The 14,197-nt window shown below is 37.5% G+C and overlaps 1 protein-coding gene across 1 annotated transcript in view; it reads left to right on the top strand.

Annotated features, from left to right (window-relative positions):
* AKR1D1 (aldo-keto reductase family 1 member D1) overlaps positions 1-13,657 on the top strand; it is a 41,986-nt gene extending 28,329 nt beyond the window's left edge. Inside the window, exons 6-9 of the mRNA XM_015067042.3 lie at positions 1,348-1,457; positions 2,654-2,819; positions 11,406-11,488; positions 13,530-13,657. Coding sequence (XP_014922528.1) covers positions 1,348-1,457; positions 2,654-2,819; positions 11,406-11,488; positions 13,530-13,572 — 402 coding nt within the window. The 3' untranslated portion in view covers positions 13,573-13,657. The remainder of the gene's footprint in view (positions 1-1,347; positions 1,458-2,653; positions 2,820-11,405; positions 11,489-13,529) is intronic.
* Positions 13,658-14,197: the final 540 nt, after the last annotated feature.

Raw genomic sequence — 14,197 nt, 5'->3', positions numbered from 1 at the left:
TATGCACATGCCTATTTGTTCTGTTTCTAACTCTAATTGCCTTATTATGTACATCTTTTGCCACAAACTATATGAAATCCTTTTTCAAAGAGTAGGTTATATAACCATTCATTGTATATATAAACATACACACACATATTTACATACACGTATACACATACCTGCTTCTACATTAATAGGCCAGAGACAGGCCACAGCACTCCAATCTGATTAGAAAGGAGTCCTTGTGGGGAGACTGAACTGCTGTGTTTGGAGTGAGCCGGTAGGCATGAAATGAAGGAATTCATACTTAGTTTCTACGCAGTGAGTGACATGATGAAGTACATATTTTGGGGAGACTGGTCTACCAATAACAGATGCAACTGGAAATGAAAAAGCAGCGAGTGATGTTGGAAGGAAACACTAAGAAGTGTGATTCCTGCCTTATTTTAGTTTCTGTGTTACTTTTTAGAATTGTTTAAGAAATGTTCCAAAGGAGAGAAAACCCACAAGTGTTTCTTAGGGTAAGGGAACAAGATTATGTCAGGGAAAAAAAAAAGTATATCAAATGAGAATGGGAATAAGACCCACCACTAAGAGGCCCAGTTTTATCTTTGCAAATTCATAGGTAGCGAGCGGGTCCTTGGGCCTTCTAGAACTCAAACCAGACAGTGAAAATAATAATTAAATACTACAACTATTTTAATTCAGCCTTGGTTGATTTTAATTTAAAAAGGAAAGAAAAGCACAGGCCCAAAATTACCAGAGGGGTTAAAAGAAACTTTGCGAAGGACTTTGTGACACAAACATTTTTAGTGCGGGACTCTTGCCAATGAGACACTGAAGATGGATGTAGGCCTGCACTGGGCGGTGTAAGGACCTCTTGGCCAAGAAGACAAAATACATCTTTAAATTTCATTTTATGCACGCTCTACCTCTTGTGAAAATGTTCTTAGATGCTCGATAGCTACAGAGAAAAGGCTTCAGCAACATGTCGCTGCTCCGTATCGAGACTCTAATCTGAACCTTGAGACTGTATTGTTGTCCTAGAAAATTGTATTTGCTGGAATGGTCACTATAAATAATTAAGTCTGTTCCGTTAAAGCTTTACACTATGATAGTTACATGAAATTGAATTCGCTCCCCGTTTATTTTAGAATTAATCCACAGGTGGTGACCCCACTAACCAAGTTGTAAGTAATCTCACCATAACGTGAACTTCCTTGTTAAGAACAATATTCAGCATTTGCCTCATTATCCATGATGCTTTTAGGTGGGTTTTATTGAAGAACTTTTTAAAAACTGTGTAAAACTGCATCCACTACAAGGCTTTGATTTTGTGCTCTGCCCTCCAATGCAACCATGTAGGTTGAGTGCCATCCGTATTTTACCCAGCCCAAACTCTTGAAATTTTGCCAACAACATGACATTGTCATTATCGCATATAGCCCTCTGGGGACCTCAAGGAATCCAAGCTGGTAAGTAAGGCTCTATGTCTGCTCAGGAGTGTTTCTTTTGGTGTAGAATGTGAGACTAATGTGAGTTACTTGAATGACATGACTATTTGGCTCTGTGATTTTAAGAAAGTAACTTACCCCTCTTTGAGCCATTCTCTGTGTATACAAATTGGAGCTAATAAAACCTCCCTCACAAAGGTGGGGTAAGAATTGATTATACTGTATGTGTAAAATTGCCTAGCAGTGCCTGAAACATAGGAAATGCTCCATAAATGTTAGTTTAGGTATTATTTGACAAAGATTCTCCATGACCAGATCCTGAAATTTTTGATTTTTTTCTTTTTTCTTTTTTTAAAATGTTTATTTTTGACACAGAGAGAGAACACGGTGCCACGGCACACAAGCAGAGGAGGGGCCAAATCTGAAGCAGGCTCCAGGCTCCCAGCTCTCAGCCCAGAGCCTGATGCAGGGCTCAAACCCACAAACCATAAGATCATGACCTGAGCCAAAGTCAGACGCTTACCAGACTGAGCCACCCAGGCGCCGCAGAGAATTGTTTGAGCTCTGTGTTCAGTAGCAGCACTTGTGCTGTGTGTGATGTGTTCAACACACTTAAGTAGAAATTTTTCTACTCGAAGATGACTCCAAGAGTTGTGCCTCTGTTTGCTCCAACAGAGCCTTCCCCTGTGTACCTACTTCTAACCCAGTTATCTCTGTAAGACTCACCCAAGAAGCACTATTTACCCTCTGAAAGACACAGCTCTATAAATTTACCTCTTTATCTTTTCCTGATAAAAGCAACCCTTCGGGGTGCCTGGGTGGCTCAGTGGTTAAGTCTCCAACTCTTGACTTTGGCTCAGGTCATGATCTCACAGTTTGTGAGCTTGTGCTCTGCCTCAGGCTCCACGCTGGTGGTATGGAGCCTGCTTGCTATTTCTCTCTCTCTCTCTCTCTCTCTCTCTCTCTCTCTCTCTCTCTCTCTCCCTCTGCCCCTCGCCCTGCTCACACTCTCTCTCCCAAAATAAATTTTAAAAATTAAAAAAAAAAAGAGCAACTCTTCACTGAGTGCTCTGCACTCCAAGAAATTGGTTACAGGTGACCCGAAGTGTCCCGGTAGTTGAACAGGTGGATAGGGAGACGGAGGAGGAGGGCGATGGACTAACCATCCGTTGTCATGACTTGAGCTAAATATGATGCACGTTTTGATTTTTTTCAAGGGTGAATGTATCATCCCCACCTTTGTTAAAGGATGAACTTCTAAACTCATTGGGGAAAAAATACAAGAAGACAGCAGCTCAAGTTGTTTTGCGTTTTAACATCCAGAGAGGAGTGGTTGTTATTCCTAAAAGCTTTAACCCTGAAAGGATCAAAGAAAACTTTCAAGTAAGAGAACTGCTTCAGTACATGTAAAACCTAGAAGGCATTTTTGTTTTGGAGTCTGGGGTTTTTTTGTTTTGCTTTGTTTTAGAGAACTTTCTGTTAATTTAATTAATTGTAATGCCTTCACATTTTCTTTTATACCTGCGCCCCAATCCACACTCTCTAGGTCTGAATTTAACTGTAGCTGAGTTTGAGAAAGTCCCTAGTACTTTGAGGGTTTCCCTGCTGCTTGTACATTACCTAGCTCCCTTACTCTTCTGTTTCCTTACCTATTGACTCTTACCTACTCACTTGTCCACCAGCACAGGAGCAATAGAAGGTATAGAACTTGAAATTCCTAATAGTAAACTTTCCACCTTCTTAATGGCTCTGGTAGAAGTGAGGAACAAACTTGGAAATCATTGAAGAAGATCATTAGACTTCATGAATGTCACTTGCCTTTATTTCCTCTGTAAATACTCCATGATCAGCACGGTGACTTACAGGCGAGAAAAGAGGCCACTAGACAAATGAGTGATTAGATTACCTTGCCTACTACTCAAGACTAAACTGCTAGGTAAATACAGCCATAGAAAAGTACCATGCAAAAGTAATTACTCATTAGTTAATAACTTAAGAAAGTGAGCTGCTTTTGTCTTGTTCATAATTAAAGAGGAAAATGAGATAGTATTTATCCCCTCAGATAGGAAAATAATCAGAATATTGAATATGTGGGAAAACATATTGCATATACTTGCATATACTCCTGTTAGAAACATTAATTGGCTTAAGATTTGGAGAAGCAGGATGTCACTTATCCATAGCCATCAAAATTCAAACCCACATATCCATTTAACCCAACAATCTTGATCCTATATTTACACATACATGCATACAAACATGGATGTTTACTATTGCATGATTTATCATTTTTAAAACCTGGAAACAATCTCCAGTAGAATCTTATAAAACAAATTATAATATATTTGTATAATGAAATATATCTCCATTTTTAAATAGAGTGGAAATATAAATACTTCCATGGGAAGATATTCATGATATTAGACAATTTATCTTCAGAGATCTTTTGCTACCCCATGACAGAATGCAACTCAAACTCACCAAGGAAAGAGAGACATGATTTATTGGGTCACAGAACTGTAAATTCCAAGGATACATCAGACATGACTGGGCACAGGTATGCAAATGATTTATAAAAGGACTGAGTTCTCTCCGTTCCTCTGTACTCCCCCCACCCCTTACCTTCTCTGTCTCCACGTGGCAGCACAAACAGTCCCTGACATCTCCCGGCTAATCTATTACTCATATTCAGTGAACATGATCATAGGTAAAGGCTTCTGTGAGGGTCTCTATCCCTGATTGTCCCTTTGTGGGCCATGAGCCTCTGCCATATTAATCACTGTATCCAGTGAATAAGACACTTTGATTGCCCCCTTGGACTACATCCTGTACTGGAAATGGGTTCATGTGACAAACAGCCCTACGAGATGACAGAAGAGAAGTTCATAAAAGGAAAAAGGGGATTCTGTTACTAGCAAAAAGGGCAAAGAATGATAAACAGTTATACTACTACTCACAGTATTTTAGCACTTACCAAAGTACTTCTTACTAAAAGAGGTTGACACTGTTTTCAGGCATCTTAAAACAATAGGATATCTGCATGGCTAATGTATTGGTTCATCAAAAATTAAAACAAGTTTTAATGCACCTGAAACAAATGTTTTCATGGATTCAAAATTTTACTATTCAGAGATTGAGAGTAGTTACTAGTAGTCTGTGCAATGGAAGGTTAAAACCTTTGGAGTTTATATCATTTTGTGAATTACAATTTTGTACTGGAAGAACTGTCATTCTCCTTAAAATTTTCATTGCAACTAATTCTGCTATATCCCATATATTTCCATAGCCCAGATAATAGGGGATTGGAGTTCAGAGGTTCACATACCACAAGAAAACATGAAAGAGATACAAATTTACAAAGAAAATGACAGCTGAATTCACAGCCAATTTCCACTCTACAGGGTTTAGACTTGCCCTACCACCACAAATTTTGCTGGGTGTTAAAACCAATATTTGACAAAATAGAAAATTATTCCCTTCTAAACTGAAAATTATGAAAGTAATTTTAGTTATTTTACATTCAATAAAATTTACATTATAATTGCATATGTGTACTAAATGTTAGAAGAAACTGAGGTAAAATAAGCCTTAAAAATATTGTATAAGATAGGAAATATCCACAAAACATAAAGGGTAAAGGGAAACTTAAATATATTTACAATAAAAGAAGAAAAAGTCATAGAAATAAAAAATTGTGTAATAAAAATTAAGTTAAACCATAAACTTAAAAACTATATAAAATTAAGGGTGACAATGAAGAAAATAAAAAAGCAGGATATTTTTAACATTGAAACAACAAAAAAATCAAATGATATCACCCACTATCCAGCCTGTTACCATCATCCACTGATCCCCATTCCTTGAAGGTTTTATCTCTTGATTCACTTTCCTTCTCTCCAACACTCCTCGCATCACAATTCTTCATGAATTCAACATACATAGGGATGGTCCTTCCAATCACCCTGCCTTATAGTTCTCTAATCTCCTCTCCCACGATGATCTTGCCCCATATATTTCAGCAACCAATTCCCACTGTTACTCCCTGGAAACTGCAGTTACACTAACACCTAATAGCTCCTCCATACCCCCCAAACATCCCCCTCTCTCTCCTGCATTATCTCTCTACTGCATAACTCCCATCAATATACAAACATGCTGTGACCTCAATCTTAAAAGGTAAAATCCAATCTAGACTCACTTTCCTCTCCACATATTATCCTTTTCTTTCTTCCTGTTTACAGCAAACCCCTTAAAAGAGAATTCTATTATCACAGCATCCAAGTGCCTTTCCCCCAGTCTCCCTTAAACACATTGAAACCAAGCTTTCACCTGACCATTCCATTGAAACAGCTTGTCAAGGTCACCAGTGACCTCCTCATTGCCAGATCCAACAATCATTTTTCTGTCTTTGTCCTAGTAGATCTTTCAACATTTATACTTACAATTAACAGTTTCTTCTTCTTGAAACCTATGCCATCAGAGAAGCAGATGGAGGTGGTAGGAATATCAGGCACTCAGTTTTATAGTATGAGATCCTGAAAAAGTGAATAACAGGATAATTTCTGTCATGAAAAAAATGCAAATCAATCCACATAAACTAAAGAAAAACATTGCATAGAAATAATGGAGGGAGGAGGAATTTGGAAGTTTACCTTAAAATTAAAACTGAAAATTATGAAAGTAATTTTAGTTATTTTATATTCAACAAAATTTACATTACAACTGCATATGTGTACTAAATGTTAGAACAAACTGAGTGAATCAGGATCGATTTTTTAAAATATGCTTGACAAAATTACATGATAACAGAATGTGACATTCTTCACATTCTTCACAAAGGTTTTTGCTAAGTGATCATAAAGAGAATAATTCTGGTAAAATTTCACAGAGCTTCATATGAAGGAGATTATTAATCCTTTGGCTTTTTCTTTCAGATCATTCTTTTGATATATCTCCCAAAGTAGTTTTTAACTGCATTAAATTCCTATTTGAAAAAGACTTTGCCTGTAGTTAGAGCAAACCTCCAAGATCGCTTTCAATGACTTCATGAAATCCTGCATCTGTGGCAAGATTTGTGACTTCGCTTTACGTTACATACTCACTGGAGTCGGAAAATGACTCACCAACACTTAAAAAGTGGGCCTAATGTTAAGCAAAAAGGAAGTTTGAGTAAGGATTTATTTTATAAGTGATTGGTCCAGTCATGACCATTTCTATGTTATGCATAGTTGTGATCCCTTACACAATCTCATAAACTCAATACTTGGATGATAAATAATCAAAGAAAAGCATTCCCTGAAAAGAGCACTGGGAAGTAATCCATCGGGGAAATGATTAGGTAAATCAGGTTATATCTATAATGAATGCAGTAGTTACAATCTATGTACAAAGTCAATGTATGTATTTTGACAGAATAGATAACCAAGACATATTATATGAATGAAAGAAAGTTGCATTAGTCTGCAAAAAGATATGATACAATTGCATTTTGCTCTTAGTGTGTTGAATGTTTGGAAGAAATGTCTGGGATGAAGAATAGGACTGTGGTGGTAGGTAAGGAGACCTTCCACTTATTTCATACATGTCCATATGCTTCTTTGGTGTTTTAATTTTTACAAAAAAGCATATATTTATGTATTATATAATTAAAACTTATAAATGTAAATTACTAAAATAAAAGTTAAGGGATAGCGAGATAAAACAACAAGTAGAAGATAATTATAATCAAAGCAAATGTTAAAAATGTAAATAAGCTAAAGTTAAATATTGAAATGTAAATAAAGAACAATTATAAAACCAGAGCATAAAGTGTGCAAGCTAAAATAAAACAATGAAAATGTAATATATTTAAAAGGTAGAAGATGATATTTAAAAATGATGAGAGAAATGATTGAGTCTAAAACAAAGCAAATTAAAATTTCTTAAATGTTTACTCATTTTTGAGAGAGAGAGAGAGAGAGAGACAGAGCATGAGCAGAGGAGGGGCAGAGAGAGAGAAAGGGAGACAATGAATCCGAAGCAGGTTCCAGGTTCTGAGCTGTCAGCATAGAGCTGGACGCTGGGCTCGAACCCACCAACCCACCAACATGATCAGGTGAGATCATGACCTGAGCCGAAGTCTGACGCTCAACTGACTGAGCCACCCAGGCACCCCAAAACAAATCAAATTAAAAGTTCAGGTGAGCAACCCGGAGGGGGAAGAGATGCGCCCAGCACCCTGGAGTTTATCGGACGGACTCTAGGCCTGGGGTACAGAAACCCATCCATGAAGAGGAACACTTCCTGAAGGAAAATGAGATTATTTTGCAGCTGTCAGCAAGTGCTGTGGGGAGACTTACTCCTAAAACTCTGAAGCATGGTCTTTAAGAATGGCAGCGTGGGCTAACTAATTCGGATATAAATTTTAAAATATAAAAAATAAAATAAAAAAAAAAAAGAATGGCAGCATGGGGGCGCCTGGGGGGCTCAGTTGGTCAAGTGTCTGACTCTTGGTTGATCTCATGGTCTGTGAGTTAGAGCCTTAAGTCAGGCTCTAACAGTCAGACAGTGAGGAGCCTGCTTAGATTTCTGTTTCCCTCGCTCTCGGCCCCTCCCCCGCTTATGCCCACGTATGCTCTCTCTCCAAAAAATAAATAAACTTATTTTTTTAATTAAAAGTTAAAAAGTACATAAGCAAATTTAGAGACTAGGGAATATTTTTAAAAACACAGCACAGAGGCCATAGTCCAGAATAGGAAGTTCAGCATAATATCCAGAAACAATAAAAAATTCTTCACTCATGGAATTTTAAGAGTCCTAACATGTCCTAAACACGTGTTGTTGCAGAGCATTTGGAATGTCCCTCACGATGGCTCCATCAGGGGTATTTCTAAGACAAAGAATAGAATCCCATGTTGGGTGTGGCCCCCCAGCACCAGCCCAACTTCTTCCTCATTTGCAGACAGTCATAAATTTCTATTTGACATAAAGTCTTTTGGGGTGCCTGGGGGGCTCAGTTGGTTAAGTGTTCCACTCTTGATTTCGGCTCAGGTCATGATCTCACAGTTCATGAGATTGAGTCCCTTACTGGGCTCTGTGCTGACGTCATAGAGCCTGCTTGGGATTTTCTCTCTCTGCCCTCCCCTGCTCTCAAAAAAAAAAAAAAAAAAAAAAGCCTTAAAAAAAATCTTTTATGTGTTTGTCACTAAATAACAGAGTTGCAACAGAAGTGAAGAACTGAAACACCTGACAGAACTGAAAGAAACAAATTAACAATCTTTGTATTGGTTTCTAAATTTACGTTCTAGTTAGTTAACATACAGTGTGATATTGGTTTCAGAAGTAGGATTTAGGGATTCCTCATTTACATATAACACCCAGTGTGTATCCCAAGTGCCCTCCTTAATCCCCATCACTCATCTAGTCCATCCCCCCCACACCTCCGTCGATCAACCCTCAGTTTGTTCTCTATAGTCAAGAGTCTGTTTCCTGATTTTCTTCCCCCCAGCCCGCAGGTTCATCTGTTTTGCTGTTTTCTTTCTTAAACTTCACATGTGAGTGACATCATATGGTATATGTCTTTCTCTGACTTATTTCACTTACCATAATACCCTATAGCTCCATCCATGTCATTGCAAATGGCAAGATTTCATTCTTTTTGATGGCTGAGTAATATTCCATTATACATAGCTCACATTTTCTTTTTTCATTCATCAGTTGACAGACGTTTAGGCTCTTTCCATAATTTGGCTGTTGTTTTTGTTTTTTGGAGGTTTTTTTGGCTGTTTATTAATAACACTGCTATAAACATCAAGGTGCGTGTGCCCCTTTAAATCAGTATGTTTTTATCCTTTGTATAAATACCTAGTAGTGCAATTTCTGGGTCATAAGATAGTTCTATTTTTAACTTTCTGAGGAACCTCCATACTGTTTTCCGGAATGGCTGCACCAGTTTGCACTCCCCCCGACAGTGCAAGAGGGTTCCCCTTTCTTCTCATTCTCACCAACATCTGTTGTTTCCCATGTTGTTAATTTTAGTCATTCTGACAGGTGTGAGGAAATAGCTCATTGTGGTTTTGATTTGCATTTCCCTGGTGATGAGTGATGTTGAGCATCTTTTCATGTACCCGTTAGCCATCTGTATGTCTTCTTTGGAAAAAAATGTCAGATCGTGTCTTCTGCCCATTTTTTAAGTGGATGACTAGTTTTTTGGGGGTGTTGAGTTTGATAAGTTCTTTACTGATTGTGGATACTAACCGTTGATCAGATAGGTCGTTTGCAAATATCTTCTCCCATTCTGTCAGTTGCCTTTTAGTTTTGTTGATTGTTTCCTTTGCTGTGCAGAAGCTTTTTATTTTGATGAGGCCCCTATAGTTTACTTTTGCTTTTGTTTCCCTTGCCTCTAGAGACGTGTCTAGTAAGAAGTTACTACAGTCAATGTCAATGGGTTTACGTCTGTGTTCTCCTTCAGGATTTTGATGGTTTCCTGTCTCACATGTAGGTCTTTCATCCATTCTGAATTTACTTTTGTGTGCGATGTCAAGTGGTCCAGTTTTCCCAATACCATTTGTCGAAAAGACTGTCTTTTTTCTATTGGATATTATTTTCTGTTTTGTCAGATTAGTTGCCCTATAGTGTGTGTCCTTTCTGGGTTTTCTATTCTATTCCATTGACCTAAATGTCTGTTTTTATGACAGTACTATACTGTCTTAATCACTACAGCTTTGTAATATAGCTTTTTTTTTTTAAGTTTTTTATTTTGAGAGAGAGAGAGAGCGGGAGGGTCAGAGAGAGAAAGATCCCAAGCAGGCTCCACGCTGTCAGCTCAGAGTCTGACCCAGGGCTTGAACCCACGAACTGCGAGATCATGATCTGAGCTGAAACCAAGAGTCAGAAGCTTAACTGGCTGAGTCACCCAGGCACCCCTGTAATGTAGCTCGTAAAGTCTGGAATTGTGATGCCTCCAGCTCTGCTTTTCTTTTTCAAAATTGCTTTGTCTATTTCAGGGTCTTTTGTGGTTCCATACAAATTTTAGGAATGTTTGTTCTAGTTCTTTGAAAAATGCTGATGGTATTTTGATGGGAATTGCATTGAATGTGTAGATTGCTTTGGGTGATATAGGGATTTTAACAATATTTATTCTTTTAATCTATTGGCATGGAATGTTTTTCCATTTCTTTGTGTCTTCATCCATTTCTTTCATCAGTGTTTTATAGTGTTCAGAGTACAGATCTTTTACCTCTTTGGGTGGGTTTATTCCTAGGTATCTTATGGTTTGGGGCGCACTTACAAATGGGATTGATTCCTTGATTTCTTTTTGTGCTTTGTTGTTGGTATTTAGAGATGCAACAGATTTCTGTACATTGATTTTGAATCCTGTGACTTTACTAAATTCACATATTGATGCTAGCAGTTTTGGGGAAGAATTTTTTGGTTTTCTATATAGAGTATCATGTCATCTGTAAAGAGTCAAAGTTTGACTCTTTCCCTGCTAATTTGGATGATTTCTGTTTCTTTTCATTGTCTTATTGCTGAGGCTAGGACTCCCAGTATTATGTCAAATAACAGTGGTGAGAGTGGACACCCTTGTCTGACTATAGGGGAAAAGCTCTCAATTTTTCCCCTTTGAGGATGATATTAGCTGTGGTTTTTTGTATATGGCTTTTATGATGTTGAGCTATGTTCCCTCTAAGCCTACTTTGTTGAGGGTTTTTATCATGAATGGATGTTGTACTTTGTCAAATGCTTCTTCTGTGTCTATTGAGAGGATCATGTGATTCATACCCTTTCTTTTATTAATGTGGTGTATCACATTGATTGATTTGCAACCACCCTTGCAGCCCAGGAATAAATCCCACTTGATCATGGTGAATAATTCTTTTAAAGATGTTCATAAATTTTTGAAGAGCTCCCATGGCTGGCCCCACTCCCTGATCCCAGGCTTGACCCATTTTCTATCTTCAAAAATATCTTTTATTTCTGTTATTTCAGATCTTTGACTTTTCTCTCACTGAAGAAGAAATGAAGGCCATCGAGGCCTTGAATAAAAATGTCCGCTTCGTGGAGATGCTCATGTGAGTTCGGGGGGACCACCCATCAAGTACTGCCCAGTGATTTTAGATTGTTCTGGGTCTATAGAAATCACCAGGGTAAAGGCCAGTGGGCAGCATGTTCTGAATATTAAACAGGTCTGGGTAAATTACATTTGCTCTAGGAACTTCCTACAAATCTATAGTTTTGCTTATAAGATTTCTGGCATTTATGACATCCCATGACTTAGGTTAAGGCATAGCAGGCTAAATATCTTGAAGAGAATTAAGTCATCAAGTATATATATGTTAATACAACAGCAACACAAATATTCAAACCTATTTATTTTTTCCTAAATATCAAGTGATACATAACGTAGAGCAAACTTATCGACAAAAAGAAAGAGACAGAATAGTATAGTAGAAAGAATACCATGTAAGAAACTAAAAACCTAGAGTTTTAGTTAAATGGCTGCCTATGAGATTTGGAGCTTCTAAGTCCACCTATTAGCTGATTCCCACAAGCAAAATCCTTACACTCCTTCAAAATGTTGCTAAATTCAGCCAATCAACTGAAGTAGCCCTTTATTTTCTAAATAGTATAGGGCCTTTAAAATAACAAAACAATATAGTTCATACATATATAGTGTATGTATATACATATATATATACACATATATATACACACATATGTTTATGTATACACATTTCTTTCCTTTATTCATTAGTATTCCTCAATAGTAATCTGTAATCTAAGTGAGCATTTAGAAAATGCTCATTAAGATACTTCATACAGTTTGAACACTTATCTTATTGGTCCTACTATTTTTTGTGAGTCAGAAAGTACACTAACTATGCTAATATCACATTTTTAAATCAATTTCTGAATTAATACAACAGCCTCCTAATGTGAATTTTCCAGGGTAAAACATTATTCAACATCAAAAGGTACCACCTAGCCTTGGGAATAAAATAGTAAACACAAACATAGACCTAACAAATACTTATGGGTTAATTAATAGCTGTTGAAGATAAACTATTTGTATTGAATAAATATCATTAAATTAAGAAAAGACAGTAAGAGATAGTCAATCCATTGTACTGATTTTTTTTTACAGTTGGTGACATTATTTAGTTTGACATTTGACATATTTAATATCTAATTCCAGCTACACTGGGAAAATAACTCAACAGGAAATAACTAGAAAAATCAGCAAAGAGAAACAAACGTTAGGTTTCACTGATCATAAAAATGTACAATTTAGGGATGCTAGGCCACGATTCTTCTGTTTTTCATCCAGTTGGTCTTTGATTTGACATTGACATTAATATTTTAATTTAAAGCTCACAGTACTTGGGGCACCTAGGTGGCTTAGTCGGTTAAGTATCTGACTTTTGACCTCAGCTCAGGTCTTGTTCTCACAGTCACGATTTCGAGCCCCATGTTGGGATCCATGCTAGGCATGAAGCCTACTTAAAAAAAAGGTAAAATAAAAAATGAAGCTCATAATACTTGCAGAGAAACAGAGAATTGAATCTTAGACATGGTCATGGCAGGCACATACACATGCCAGTCTTTTTTTACTGACTGTTCCGTCATGGTTATTTAAGAGATACATTCATTATCATAGAAATTTACTTCACTGATCACTTTACTAGATCTCAGACTTTTGATTCTCAGGAGGTCTAGTGAGAAGGGCAGGTAAAACCTCTGAGAAGAGAGTGACACTGATGGGTAATAGAATTTTGAGGAGAAATGTTTATGTAGATCACTGGAATAGAAGGCAGCCTGTGTCAAAACAGCAGAGGGGAGGAAGGAGTTGAGAAGGGGCACAAGAACCCATGGGCAGGCGCACGCGCATACACACACACACACACACACACACACACACACACACACCCCAGAATGCTATCCTGGCTTCAGTAAAAGATGATGGCTCAAGGGAAAATAAGAGACTGGGTGAGAACAGAGAAGGAATGAATTAAGGAGAGAGGGAGGAGTCTGTGAAACTGTCAAGGGATGCTAGTAACACACAGCTGTGCAACGTTTACAGTGAACTTTTTCTTTGGGGAATTGTTTTGACAGGTGGTGTGATCATCCCGAATACCCATTTCATGAGGAATACTGACTTCAGAGTGCCCTTGAATGGATTTTTCCCTCCCATGCACGCCAGAACCTTAGATGTAGAAATGAAAAGGTTTTACTATCCTTAAGTGATGTGTTGATGTTAACACTCTCAAGTTTTGTGCAGGATAAATAACTTTGGCTTAGGTATGTAAAGAAAAAGATGTTTAAATATGTTGAGATAATTGTTTGGAAACCATAAGCTAATATTTTATTAGATCAAGGTCTTCTGGGTTCCTGACAGAAAGACATTAGGCTTTAGGAGAGATTTCAGAGGCAATATATGATAATAAGAAACCCATGAATCTGATTACTGCCATTAAGTCTGAACTCCTTACTTTAGCAGTTAACAGGACAACAAAGAGGGTGGAGAGCTGGCACAAGCCAGTGCTGGCAATGACCTTGATGATTTGGAACACTGACTGTAATATAGACACTTCCAAGATAAGATCCACACATGCATTATTAACAAGGAAGTGATTTGCTACACCTTGTATAAAGAGAAAGGGCTAAGTGTAGAAAAGTCTTAAAATAGAGCTAATTAAACAGCACAGTGGTCACCAAAGACACAATGATTTAGTTGTTTGTTTCCACCCAATGGGGGTTAGTTTAGCTTTTACCCAGTTTGA

The sequence above is a fragment of the Acinonyx jubatus genome, chromosome A2 (assembly GCF_027475565.1).
Source record: "Acinonyx jubatus isolate Ajub_Pintada_27869175 chromosome A2, VMU_Ajub_asm_v1.0, whole genome shotgun sequence".
Lineage (NCBI taxonomy): Eukaryota > Metazoa > Chordata > Mammalia > Carnivora > Felidae > Acinonyx > Acinonyx jubatus.
The sequence above is the reverse complement of the archived record's forward strand: the minus strand, read 5'-3'. Positions and strand labels throughout refer to the sequence as shown.